Source organism: Dendrobates tinctorius, unplaced genomic scaffold, assembly GCF_039654945.1.
Source record: "Dendrobates tinctorius isolate UK_male_01 unplaced genomic scaffold, ASM3965494v1 ptg000162l, whole genome shotgun sequence".
NCBI lineage: Eukaryota > Metazoa > Chordata > Amphibia > Anura > Dendrobatidae > Dendrobates > Dendrobates tinctorius.
The window spans coordinates 30,176,143-30,191,011 of NW_027361829.1; the positions used below are offsets into that span (position 1 = coordinate 30,176,143).

General features: G+C 44.9%; 1 protein-coding gene across 2 annotated transcripts in view; it reads right to left on the reverse strand.

The window, feature by feature from the left end:
- PDE1C (phosphodiesterase 1C) overlaps nucleotides 1-14,869 on the reverse strand; it is a 1,540,979-nt gene that overhangs the window by 28,951 nt on the left and 1,497,159 nt on the right. Inside the window, exon 17 of one of the 2 annotated variants that reach the window (XM_073549936.1) lies at nucleotides 4,219-4,233. The exons of the other annotated variant lie outside the window; for it this stretch is intronic. Coding sequence (XP_073406037.1) covers nucleotides 4,219-4,233 — 15 coding nt within the window. The remainder of the gene's footprint in view (nucleotides 1-4,218; nucleotides 4,234-14,869) is intronic. 2 annotated transcript variants of the gene reach the window in all.

The following is a 14,869-nucleotide window of genomic DNA, read 5'->3' on the forward strand; positions in this document are numbered from 1 at the left end:
CACAGCGCTATGTCACAGGCTCGACGTCGCAGGTGTGAAAAATGTCACTAGAGGATAACGGAGATTTTGCATTTCTGCACACACTTGTTGACACTGGACACTTTTGGATTGTGTGAGGCCCACTGAATATCACAGCGCTATGTCGCAGGTGTGAAAAATGTCACTAGAGGATAACGGAGATTTTGCATTTCTGCACACACTTGTGGACACTGGACACTTTTGGATTGTGTGAGGCCCACTGAATATCACAGCGCTATGTCACAGGCTCGATGTCGCAGGTGTGAAAAATGTGACTAGAGAATAACGGAGATTTTGAATTTCAGCACACACTTGTGGACACTGGACACTTTTGAATTGTGTGAGGCCCAGTGAATATCACAGCGCTATGTCACAGGCAGAAATTGGCTAGTGTATGACAAACTACAAGGTGTATATAGATTTGGGCAGAATAGGAATCTCCCTAGAGTGTAGGTCTGTAAAAACGGAACAAGTCCTCGACTTATCCTTACAGAGCGACACACAGATAGCTTCACTGTAGCCGTGATAGCAGCCGTTACACGGTACTGAGAGAGGAGCGTGCACGTACATGGCTGTCCGGTGTACGTAAAATTGTCAAGCTCCGCGTTTTTTAAGTATACGGACTGACACACGCTGTGTCTGTATAGTTTTGAATGTGATCAAACAGCAAATATATTTAACTGTTTGAAAACTAGACAAAACTAGAAGGTGCAGGTCTGTAAGAACGGAACATGTCCTCGACTTATCCTTACAGACTGACACACAGCTTCACTGTGGCCGTGATAACAGCCGTTACACGGTACTGAGAGAGGAGCGTGCACGTACACTGCTGTCCGGTGTGCGTAAAATTGTCAAGCTCCGTGTTTTTTAAGTATACGGACTGACACACGCTGTCTCTCTATAGTTTTGAATGTGATCAAACAGCAAATATATTTAACTGTTTGAAAGCTAGACAAAACTAGAAGGTGCAGGTCTGTAAGAACGGAACATGTCCTTGACTTATCCTTACAGAGTGACACAGTTAGCTTCACTGTGGCTGTGATAACAGCCTTTACACGGTACTGTGTGAGGAGTGTGCACCGCTGTATGGTGTGAAAAAATGCATGCTCAGTACCTCACCAGGACAAAAAAAAAATTGGGATTGCTTTTAAAAAAGCAGTTTGCAGAGCAGTGGGTAAACAGAAATGCAGCCGTCAGGAAGTCTTAGAAGGCAGCCTAACAACCAACACCGCTGATCCAGCAAAATATAGCCTCCACTTGCACTGCACACACAGTGACTGGTGTGTTGTACAGGCAAAATCGCTAGCAGCAGAAGCAGTTTTTGGTGTCTTCTTCCCTGCCTAACGCTCTCCCTACAAAATCAGCAGCAGCAGCTCTCCCTATTCTGAGATCAGCATGAGTAACATGGCGGTCAGCGTGCACGCCCTTTTATACCCCCTGTGACGCCCACCAAAGCAAGCCAATCACTTGCATGCCCTTCTGAAAGATGGTGGTGACCCCTGCCTATGTTATCACGTTGCCCACACTGTCCGTGGATCCTGATTGGCTGAAAAAGAGCGCAAAACAAACTTTTGAAACGCGACTTTGGCGCTTAAGTCGCCGAGCTCGTGGCCGACCTCATCCTAGGGTCGGGTTTCGTTTCATGAAACCCGACTTTGCCAAAAGTCGGAGACTTTTGAAATTTTTCGACCCGTTTCGCTCAACTCTAGCTGTTAGGATTAAGGGTCTGCAATTCGCTAAGTGACCAACCTTTCTGGTTTCCTGGTGGCCTAGCCTATTCCTGCCATCCTCCTTGGTGACCTGTTCATAACAGTCCAGAAGTGGTGAGGTATGTGTTAACATTGTCACCGAACCACAATGGTGGAGGAATTCCGGAAGGAAATCCAGATATACCCGAAGAGTTGACTGAGACAAAAAAGAAGTCAGTAGGGACCTCAAATTTGTCATGGGTCAGAGATGGCCCTGAATCTCAAAGCGAAACAAGGATGCTCCGTCGGGGGAGGCCCTTCTGTTATGAATGAGTCACCGAAGGAGGAAAAAACAAAAATACAAGCTAAGTCCAGAAAACCGGAGAGGTTGGTAGCTATCGGATTGCAGACCCCTGATCCTATCCACAACAACTAACAGTAGCCGTGGGGGGTTCCTACGATGCCCTAGACCCTTCGATCACAGCCGGAGAACTAAATAGGCCTAAAGAAAGAAAGGGGAAATCTAAACTGCCCCAGAGCAGACCCCAAAGCAATAGGCAGCCCCCAACAAATAATGACGGTGAAGCAAGATGAAAACACTAACACAGATAGAAAGATAGGTTGAGCAAACGATGGGGCCCAAGCTAACTAAAAAGGACAGGATATAAAAGCTGCTGTCTGCAATCCGTAAAAAACCCTACCAAAAAATGTGCCAACTGTCTGATAGGAAAAACAGGCCCTGAAGTCGCTAGGACTTCAAAAAGACTATATCAGCACTCAGGTAAATTCTGAAGACAGAGCAAAGAGACAAACTGATCAGAGACAAAAATGGAACTCAGCACATCCCCGACTGGGGATGGCTGAACTCCAAAAAACAAGGAAAACAAAACAAAACTAATAAGTTCAATAGCAGAGCAAAAACTTATCTTTGGGAAGCAGGAATCAGACTGGTCTCCAAGAATCCAGCAGAGAAATCACCAGCGACTCAGAAGGGCGTCGGCTGCCTTATATCCAGTCAGAATTTCCTGTTACCCAGTCATCATCTACCAGACCAGGTGTTTGGTAATCAGCCTCACTCGCTTCCTTCACCAGAAGAGGGAGTTCATCAGACATCGACGGTGAAGGGGAAAATGAACTCACAACAGTACCTCCCCCTTGAGGAGGGGTCACCGAACCCTCATCCACGCCACCAGGGCAATCAGGATGGGCCCGATGAAAGGCACGAACCAATCTTTCAGCATGAATATTGGATGCAGGGACCCAAGAATTATCCTCCTGACCATAACCCTTCCATTTAACCAAATACTGGAGTCTCTGTCTAGCCAGGCGAGAATCCAGTATCTTCTTAACCTCATATTCCACATTACCTTCAACCAATACCGGGTCAGGAGGTGCCACCACAGGAACTACTGGATCAACAAACCTCTTTAACAGAGACTTATGAAACACCTTATGGATCTTAAAAGTAACAGGAAGAGACAATCGAAAAGAGACTGGATTAAGAATCTCCAAAATCTTGTAAGGTCCAATAAATCTAGGTTTAAACTTTGGAGAAGCCACCTTCATAGCGATATTTTTTGATGACAATCAAACCATATCACCCACCTTAAACTGGGGACCAATGGTCCTATGCCGGTTGGAAAGCCGCTGGGCCTTTTCCTGGGAGAGAGACAACTTATCCACCACTTGGTCCCAGATCTGGTGCATTCTCTCCACCACAGTGTCAACACCTGGGCAGGCAGAAGGCTCCACCTGCCCTGAAGAGAATCGAGGATGAAACCCAAAGTTACAAAAAAAAGGTGACATCAAAGTGGCAGAACTAGCTCTATTATTTAAAGCAAATTCGGCAAAGGGCAAAAATGAAACCCAATCATCCTGATCAGCAGAAATAAAACATCTCAAATACGACTCCAAAGTCTGGTTTGTTCTCTCCGTCTGCCCATTGGTTTGAGGGTGAAACGCAGAGGAGAAGGACAACTGAATTCCCAGCTTGGAACAGAAAGTCCTCCAAAATCTAGACACAAACTGAACTCCTCTGTCAGATACAATGTTCTTAGGAATCCCATGCAAGCGAACCACCTGTTGCAAAAACAAAGGCACCAACTCTGAGGAAGATGGCAACTTAGGGAGTGGTACAAGATGGACCATCTTAGAGAATCTATCACAAATCACCCAAATAACAGTCATTCTCTGAGAGACAGGCATATCAGAGATAAAATCCATTGAAATATGGGTCCATGGCCTCCTGGGCACCGGCAAAGGCCTCAACAACCCACTAGAGCAAGAACAAGGTTTAGACCGAGAGCAAGTCCCACAGGACTGCACAAAATTCCTGACATCACGAGACAAGGCGGGCCACCAAAAAGACCGACTCACCAAATCTCTAGTACCAAAAATACCTGGATGACCAGCCAATGCAGAGCAATGAACTTCAGACATCACTCTCTTCCTCCACTGGTCAGGAACATACAATTTTCCAATGGGACAATGCTCAGGTTTGCCATCCTGATACTTTTCCAGAGCACGTCTCAAATCGGGCGAGATGGCAGAAAGAACTACCCCCTCACCTAAGATGGTAGCAGGCTTGGTCACAACAGGAGAATCTGCAAAGAAACTCCTAGAGAGGGCATCTGCCTTGACATTCTTACTGCCCGGAAGAAAAGAGACCACAAAATCAAAACGTGTGAAAAACAAGGCCCACCTAGCCTGTCTAGGATTCAAGCGTTTGGCCGACTCCAGGTAAATCAAATTCTTGTGGTCAGTAAGGACCACGACTTGATGTTTAGCTCCCTCCAACCAATGTCTCCACTCCTCAAATGCCCTTTTCATGGCTAACAGTTCCCGATTCCCCACATCATAGTTACGTTCGGATGGGGAGAACTTTCGGGAAAAGAAAGCACAGGGATTCATTTTAGATGTTACAGGATCTTTTTGGGACAAAACAGCTCCTGCACCAATCTCAGAAGCGTCCACCTCTACCTGAAACGGGAGTGAGACATCAGGTTGCCACAAAACCGGAGCAGAAGTGAACCTTCGCTTCAGCTCCTGAAAGGAAGAAACAGCCTCCGGAGACCAATTCAGCACATCAGCACCCTTCTTAGTCAAATCAGTCAATGGTTTGGCAATGCCAGAAAAATTAGCTATAAATTTACGATAAAAATTAGCAAAACCCAAAAATTTCTGGATGTGCCTTCAAAGAAGTGGGCTGAACCCAATCATAAATGGCCTGTACCTTGGCCTGGTCCATTTCAATAGTTGATGGAGACAAAATAAATCCCAAAAATGAAATCCTCTGTACACCAAAAAGGCATCTTGATCCCTTGACATACAGGGAATTCTCCCTCAAAATCCGGAACATAGTCCGAACATGTTCCACATGAGAGTCCCAATTCTTGTAAAAGATCAAAATATCATCCAGATAGATGATCAAAAATTTATCCACCAAGTCTCGGAAAATATCATTCATGAAGCACTGGAAGACAGAAGGGGCATTAGTGAGCCCAAAAGGAATCACCAGATACTCAAAATGTCCCTCCGGAGTATTAAACGCCGTCTTCCATTCATCCCCATGCTTAATGTGAATAAGATTATACGCCCCCCTGAGGTCAAGCTTTGTAAACCAGCAAGCACCTTTAACTCTGGAGAATAGATCAGAAATCAGGGGTAACGGATACTGATATTTAACAGTAATTTTGTTGAGGGAACGATAGTCAATACAAGGCCTTAATGACCAATCTTTCTTAGCCACGAAAAGAAAACCAGCACCTAAGGGTGAAGAGGATGGTCTAATATGACCCTTCTCCAACGACTCCTTAATATAGGATCGCATAGCCTCGTGTTCGGGTACAGATAAATTGAAAAGTCGACCCTTGGGAAATTTACACCCAGGGTTCAGCTCGATTGCACAGTCATAACTCCTATGAGGAGGCAAAGACGCAGACTCATTCTCACTAAATACATCATAATAATCAGCCAAATAGTCAGGAACATCATGCGACTGGGGAGAGGTGGAGAAAACAGGAGCATCACTAAGGCTGGTTTCACATTTGCGTTTTTTAGCGCTGGAAAAAAACGCATACGTGCGCATGCGATTTTTCCCCTATATTTAACATGGGTGCGCATACCTGCGCACTTGTAAGCGCATGTATGCGATTTTCATGCGCTGCGTTTTTTTGGGGTGTGCGTTGGTATTTTCCAGACGCTGCATGTTGCATTTTTTGGCCCTTGAAAAAATCGCATGCGCACGTATGCGCACGTTTTGCGCTAAAAATGGCCATTATAGCCTATGGATGCGCATACGTGCGCACTGGCATGCGCAGGTATGCGCTTTTTTAGCGCAGCGTTTTTTGGGTGGTGTCCACTTTTTATCCTAGTTAGAATCTTCTAAAGTCCAAAAAAAAAAGGCTATATAAAGGAGGTGCCTGCCAAAACTCTGCCACTACTACACTAGACAGATTGAAGAGCAGACATTCAACCAAGAACACATTATATCAGCGAAGAATGTGAGTATATTACATTATATGCCTGTCCTTTTAAATTATGTATGTACTAATGATTTTTATTATTTTTACATGCAGTATGTCTTCAGAATCGGAGTATTCCCCATCGCGGCAGGAATTGGTGCAAGCAGACCGTGAGGTGATTATTTTCGTGCATCTGGTAAGTATATCTGCTGCTTCTCCAAATCTCTTACGTTTTTTTCAACTTTCAGACATCGTCATCATCATCTGCGGACGGGAATAGTGAGGGCGAACAGCAGGAGCAGCGAAGCCAAGTCCCGGTGGTGATACGTAATGTAAGTATCAAATGATTTGTAATGTTTTTTTTTTTTTTTTATCTTCTATTTTTACTCTTTTTTTTTTTTCTTTTTTTGTAACTTTTTAGTCAATTTAAATTTGATTATTCTAATGAATGTGTTTTGTCTAGGTTCCACAACGGGATGAAGACGTCTACCTGGATAATGAGCAGCTCATCAGCCTGGTCCAGGAGCGTTCGCCGTTGTGGGACAGCCGTGACCGGCTGTACAAGGACAATGTGGTGACACGGCGGCTATGGAATGAGGTGGCCGCAGCGTTGATGGATGGCTGGGACAGCGCCACAGCATCCGCCAAAAAGGCGTTTAGTGAGTATTTCCCTGCTCTGTATTGTGCCGCAGTGACTGTTGTCCTTGACGGCACTGTTGGGTTTCGTGCTAGGCGTATTCTAGCAGGAAACCCAACAGTGTCATCGTGGTCTACAGTGACTGCTTTGAGTATTGTATTGCTACATTGTGCCGCAGTGACTGTTGTCCTTGACGGCACTGTTGGGTTTCGTGCTAGGCGTATTCGAGCAGGAAACCCAACAGTGTCATCGGGGTCTACAGTGACTGCTTTGAGTATTGTATTGCTACATTGTGCCGCAGTGACTGTTGTCCTTGACGGCACTGTTGGGTTTCGTGCTAGGCGTATTCGAGCAGGAAACCCAACAGTGTCATCGGGGTCTACAGTGACTGCTTTGAGTATTGTATTGCTACATTGTGCCGCAGTGACTGTTGTCCTTGACGGCACTGTTGGGTTTCGTGCTAGGCGTATTCTAGCAGGAAACCCAACAGTGTCATCGTGGTCTACAGTGACTGCTTTGAGTATTGTATTGCTACATTGTGCCGCAGTGACTGTTGTCCTTGATGGCACTGTTGGGTTTCGTGCTAGGCGTATTCTAGCAGGAAACCCAACAGTGTCATCGTGGTCTACAGTGACTGCTTTGAGTATTGTATTGCTACATTGTGCCGCAGTGACTGTTGTCCTTGACGGCACTGTTGGGTTTCGTGCTAGGCGTATTCTAGCAGGAAACCCAACAGTGTCATCGTGGTCTACAGTGACTGCTTTGAGTATTGTATTGCTACATTGTGCCGCAGTGACTGTTGTCCTTGACGGCACTGTTGGGTTTCGTGCTAGGTGTATTCTAGCAGGAAACCCAACAGTGTCATCGGGGTGTACAGTGACTGCTTTGAGTATTGTATTGCTAAATTGTGAAGCAGTGACTGTTGTACTTGACGGCACTGTTTTTTTTTATCAACAGTGGACAAAGTCCGAACACGTTGGCGTTCGATCAAGGACCGCTTCAACAGTGATGTTCGTGCTGAGGGCCAGGTTCGCAGTGGATCTGCGTCAAGGACCAGAACTAGATACCGTCACTATCACGCGTTGCAGTTCCTAAGACCGGTCCTTGCCACAAGATCGTAAGTATTATACATTTTGGGTTTTTATTTTTATTAATCTGTGTTTTTCTAATCCACAGCTGATGCTTCTTGTAAAGGCATGGTAGTAATGATTTTCCTTTCTTCCACAGCACCTGGAGCAGCACCCTGCAACCTGGCCCTGGAGCGGTCCTTCGTCGGACGTCCTCTGACCCGTCCCAGCCATCCGACAGCCAGGAAGCACCTTGCAGGTCCCACACACACACAGCTGGTGACCAGGAAGCTGGGCCATCAGGTGTTCCCCTGTCCCAGGTCTCTGCCACTGGTTATGCGGGCACTACCCGCCAGCGGCAGAGGGCCTTGGACAGGAATGTCTTGCCCGAGTTTATGCATTTGAGCGAGACATTTAATTCCAGCCTCAAGTCACTGTCCGACAGAGTTGAAAGCGGTTTTGCACTGATGGAACGTGGTTTTAACCACTTTGAACACCGCTTCAATTCTGTAGAACAGCGCCTTGACCGTCTGGAGGCCGACCTCAACAGACCAGCACACCATTTTTTTAGTAAGATTGAAAAGGGCATGGCGGAACACCTTAGTCCTGATCAACAGCTGAATGTGCTGCAGGCCTGCAACAATGCTTTCTTGCAGGCTATGCAGCATAATCGGTACGGTCAGCAGTCAGTGGTGTCCTTTCCACCTGTGCCACCATTGACTCGCTTCACCTCACTACCGACTTGTGCTGCATACCACTGCACGGACACCTCTCTTCAAAGGCTGGACACCCACCGTTACACCACCACAAGTCTGAGTGCAGCTGGTCACTTCACCGACACCACCATGGCAAGCGCTGCTCCTGTCTGGAGCACCACCGCCAATCCCATGCATGCGTGGAGCTCAGCCACCACTAGGCAAACATGGAACAGCCCTGCCGCTACAACAACATGTAGTAGCCCTGCCACCACCACTCTGCAAACCTGGGCCATCACTGCCGCCACCAGTCCTCCTGCAAGGACGAGCACTGACCAAGAAGAGCAGCATCAGCCACCTCAGCAGCAGCAGCCAACTCAGCAGACGCCACCTCAGCAGCAGCAGCCACCTCAGCAGCAGCCGCCACCTCAGCAGCAGCAGCAACCACCTCAGCAGCAGCCGCCACCTCAGCAGCAGCAGCAACCACCTCAGCAGCAGCAACCACCTCAGCAGCAGCTGCCACCTCAGCAGCAGCCGCCACCTCAGCAGCAGCCGCCACCTCAGCAGCAGCCGCAACCTCTGCAGCAGCAGCCGCCACCTCAGCAGCAGCAGCCATACCAGCAGACGGGGGACCTACATTCCATATTTGCCCCTACTTCAAGGCGAAATCAATCAAGGCGGGCATTGGGCCAAAGTCGGTCCAGGCACACAAGCCTACGGCGACATGCCATTACAACTAATGTAACTGAACAGATTTCCTCTCCTACAAGTGTTCCAAGTTTAATTCCCTTAACTGGACTACCTTCCCCCACAAGTTTTGTTGCCCCTTCCCCTCAAACACCGTCTTCAACTGCAAGTGTTGCATATTCCCTGCACACCCCCAAATTGAAACCATCTGCCCCCAAACGCCGTAAAAAATAATTTTTAAATTTTTTTTTTGTGATAAAAAATAAATTTACATTTGTGGTTCACCATTAATAAGTTTCATTAATGTTGTTTGCGCCGCTCACACACACTGATGGGTAAATACATGTTAAAAACCAACCCAAGGGCTAGTATAGTCATATGTGAAATAACATGGACTAGTATAGTCATTCAAAGGCCTAGTGTAATAACTCTAGTTTTACCAAATAGAATCTGGTTTCATGAAAAACAAATTGTTGAAACTTGTCTAAAAAATAAAGTTTCTTTCTAGTTTCACCACTTTGTTTTTGGTGAAACAAGATGCTAGTTGTTTAAAATGCTAGTTGTTAAAAATCGAGTTATTACAGTAGGCCTTGGTATGACTATACTAGGCCGTGGTATTTCACATATACTACTAGCCCCAAGGCCTAGTATACTCATATTTGAAATACCACGGCCTAGTATAGTCATTCCAAGGCCTAGTGTAATAACTCTAGTTTTACAAAATAGAATCTGGTTTCATGAAAAACAAACTGTTGAAACTTGTCTAAAAAATAAGTTTCTTTCTAGTTTCACCAGTTTGTTTTTGGTGAAACAAGATGCTAGTTGTTAAAAATCGAGTTATTACAGTAGGCCTTGGTATGACTATACTAGGCCGTGGTATTTCACATATACTACTAGCCCCAAGGCCTAGTATACTCATATTTGAAATACCACGGCCTAGTATAGTCATTCCAAGGCCTAGTGTAATAACTCTAGTTTTACAAAATAGAATCTGGTTTTATGAAAAACAAACTGTTGAAACTTGTCTAAAAAATAAGTTTCTTTCTAGTTTCACCAGTTTGTTTTTGGTGAAACAAGATGCTAGTTGTTAAAAATCGAGTTATTACAGTAGGCCTTGGTATGACTATACTAGGCCGTGGTATTTCACATATACTACTAGCCCCAAGGCCTAGTATACTCATATTTGAAATACCACGGCCTAGTATAGTCATTCCAAGGCCTAGTGTAATAACTCTAGTTTTACAAAATAGAATCTGGTTTCATGAAAAACAAACTGTTGAAACTTGTCTAAAAAATAAGTTTCTTTCTAGTTTCACCAGTTTGTTTTTGGTGAAACAAGATGCTAGTTGTTAAAAATCGAGTTATTACAGTAGGCCTTGGTATGACTATACTAGGCCGTGGTATTTCACATATTACTATACTACTAGCCCCAAGGCCTAGTATACTCATATTTGAAATACCACGGCCTAGTATAGTCATTCAAAGGCCTAGTGTAATAACTTTTAATGGAGCAGATTACATTCATCCACTCAATGCTGACTTGTATTCCCCATGGACTTTCATTGGGGTTGGGTTTTGAGTGTTGTGTTTTGAGAAAATCACATACTTTGTTTTAAACTATTTGCACAATTTTATCTTGAAAAAAAATGGTTTCCTGATTCATGGCCTGCAGCTTTGCTCATTCCAATATATTTAACGCAGACTAGCAATGCTGCATTTTAACTCGTATGTGTATTTACCTGCCCAGGTGTGTGAACATAATAAAATTCAGTTATACATGGGAAGTTTTTTAATTAATCGGAGTTTAAAAAATATAGTGCACTCAGTAATGGTATCAAATAAGGATTTTTATTACCATAAACAACAACATTACACCATTTCATCTTGCCAGTGCACCCGTCCTACATCAGAAATAAAGTAGGCCGCAAATTTGTCCCTCATTTGGCCAACTTCAACGGATGACCTGAGAGTGTGCTGAGTGAATTCAGGCAATGGGTTAGGAGCATCATCGTCCAGTTCAAAGGTCGGGTGCTCTTTAGCCATCACAAAGTTATGTAGAACCACACAGGCCTTCACCACCTCATCGACTGTTTCAAGTTTAAGATTAATGGCCGTGCCCAGAATTCGCCATCTGGAAACAAGAATCCCAAAAGCACACTCGACAGTTCTTCTGGCCCTGGTCAGCCTGTAATTAAAAATTTTTTTGGTGTGGTCCAAGTCCCGGCTGGAGTAGGGTTTCAGTAAGTTTCCGCACATTTGAAAAGCCTCATCGCCAACCATTACAAAGGGCAGTGGCGGAGCTTCGGTGTGAGGAAGAGGCCGTGGCATAGGGAAATTAAATTGGTTGCCATACAACCTCCGGCCCATGTCTGAGTTTTTAAAAGCCTGCGAGTCATTACCACGGCCAAATGCTCCAATGTCCACTGCTACAAACATACATCCGGCATCCGCAATTGCAATGAGTACTATTGAAAAGTACTTTTTGTAATTATAGTACTCAGATCCCGTTCTTTGGGGTTTGATGATCCGTATGTGTTTCCCATCAACAGCTCCCAAACAGTTGGGAAAATTGCATACTGTCCAGAATTTGTCAGCAATTTCCATCCACTTTTCAGCGGTGGGCAGGGGCATAAATTCTGGGCAAAGAACATTCCAGAGAGCCCGGCAGGTGTCAGCAACAATTCCAGACAAGGTAGAGATTCCAATACGGTACTGGAAGTGTAGTGAGGATAGGGTTTCTCCAGTCGCCAGGAATCTGTGAACAGACAAAGAAGTAAAATTAATATTTATGTATATTATTTTTAAAAACTATAAAAAAAATATTAGTACATTCACGAAAACTAATTACCCAAGGTTTTGAATACTAAATTTACAAAAAAAAACATCAGACCACACCCCTTTGTTTTTAAAACATACCGTAATGTCACCAGTAGCCGTTCCTCAGGAGGAATCGCACGACGGAGCTGTGTGTCCTGTCTCCGGATGGATTGTTGGACACGAGCAAGCAAATCCATGAAACTTTCGTGGGACATCCGGATATAATCTGTAAATTTCTCCGGGTTTGACTGGAGCTCGCTGTAGAGGGTATGGTATGCCCCACGGCTCTCCCGGAGTTCAACAATCGGATGTATCCACATACGCCGCCGTCTTCGCTGCCTCTCTCTCTTCCTTTGTTCATGGCAAGCAACTGCATACGCCTGAGCCATCGCGATGTCCAAATCCAAGTTGAAGTGAAAACTCTTCCAGCGCAGATCCATGGTCACGAGAAGAATCAAGCAAATGTGAAGAATACTGTAGACAGGGTGTATATATATTAACATACCACACCCACAATGAAGTCCCATTGGTCTTGTGTGTTGTTGAATGGTTGTTTTTTCTTTTTTGTGGGGTTTTTCCAAAATCTGTAAAAAAACGCAAACGCACAAAAAACGCATACAAACGCGCAAAAACGCTGCGTTTTTTTCCTGCATGCGCATTAAAATGCTGGAAAAAAACGCAGCGTTTGTATGCATTTGTATGCGTTTTTTTAATGCGTTTTTTTGCGGGAAAAACGCGCTGCAAAAAAAAGCAAGTGTGAAACTAGCCTAAGGGCACACCGACAACCCCAACTCACCACAGACACAGATTTCCAATCCAAAACTAGATTATGGATTTGCAACCAGGGAAACCCCAGAACGATGGTATCATGCAAATTATGCAACACCAAAAATCTGCAATTTTCTTGATGGTCTGGGGCGACCCGCATTACCACCTGGGTCCAAAACTGAGGTTTATTCTTCGCCAAAGGAGTAGCATCAATACCCCTCAAAGGGATAGGCGTCCGCAGAGGTGTCATAGGAAACCCACAACTTTTAGCAAAATCCAAGTCCATCAGGTTCAGAGCTGCTCCCGAATCCACAAAAACCTTAGTGGAAAATGTGGACAGGGAGAGATCAGAGTAATTGCCAGAAGAAACTTAGGTTGAACACCACCCACAACAAATGTGTGTGCAAAACGTTTCTCTCATTTAGGACGGACAGAAATCATATGCGAGGCATCACCACAGAAGAAACACAGCTTATTACGCCTTCTGAACTCCTGACGTTGTGCCCTAGACAAAACTCTATCACATTGCATAGGTTAAGACATTTGTTCAACAGGTGGCAACACCTCTCGTGCGGTTTTGCGTTCACGCAAACGCCGATCAACCTGAATGGCTAATGACATAGAATCGTCAAGACCAGAGGGAACAGGAAATCCCACCATAGTATCTTTTACGGTTTCTGACAAACCCTTCCAAAAGAGAGCTGCCAAGGCACCATCATTCCAGGTAGTAAGGACCACCCACCTTCGGAATTTTTGACAGTACAACTCTGCAGAATCCCGACCCTGGCTCAATGCCAACAGGGCCTTTTCAGCCTGATCAATAGCATTAGGTTCATCATACAACAACCCCAAGGCCTGAAAAAATGCATTCACATCAGTCAGAATAGGATCATCAGGTTTCAAAGAAAACGCCCAATCGTGGGGATCGCCGCGCAGCAAAGAGATGACAATTTTAACCTGCTGCACGGAGCTCCCCGATGAGTTAGGCTTCAAGGCAAAAAATAATTTACAATTATTCTTAAAATTCAAAAATTTAGACCGATCCCCAAAAAACACATCAGGAGTAGGGATCTTTGGTTCAGCAGCATGTGAATGAGCAAGATAGGCGGAAATTCCCCACACTTAGCTGCTCCACATGATCAGATAATTGCTTAATCTCCATTGAGAAAAAATTCCTCCTACGGCCTCAGAGAAATAGAGGAAAAAATATACACCAAAAAAATTCTGACACTTTTTTTTTTTTACAATTCCTTCCTGCTATTGAGTACCCTAGAATCTGTGGTATGGCTGGTGATTCTGTTATGAATGAGTCACCGAAGGAGGAAAAAACAAAAATACAAGCTAAGTCCAGAAAACCAGAGAGGTTGGTAGCTATCGGATTGCAGACCCCTGATCCTATCCACAACAACTAACAGTAGCCGTGGGGGGTTCCTAAGATGCCCTAGACCCCTCGATCACAGCCAGAGAACTAAATAGGCCTAAAGAAAGAAAGGGTAAATCTTAACTGCCCCAGAGCAGACCCCAAAGCAATAGGCAGCCCCCAACAAATAATGACGGTGAAGCAAGATGAAAACACTAACACAGATAGAAAGATAGGTTGAGCAAACGATGGGGCCCAAGCTAACTAAAAAGGACAGGATAGAAAAGCTTCTGTCAGCAATCCGTAAAAAACCCTACCAAAAAATGTGCCAACCGTCTGATAGGAAAAACAGGCCCTGAAGTCGCTAGGACGTCAAAAAGACTTTATCAGCACTCAGGTAAATTCTGAAGACAGAGCAAAGAGACAAACTGATCAGAGACAAAAATGGAACTCAGCACATCCCCGACCAGGGATGGCTGAACTCCAAAAAACAAGGAAAACAAAACTAATAAGTTCAATAGCAGAGCAAAAACTTATCTTTGGGATGCAGGAATCAAACTGGTCTCCAAGAATCCAGCAGAGAAATCACCAGCGACTCAGAAGGGCGTCGGCTGCCTTATATCCAGTCAGAATTTCCTGTTACCCAGTCATCATCTACCAGACCAGGTG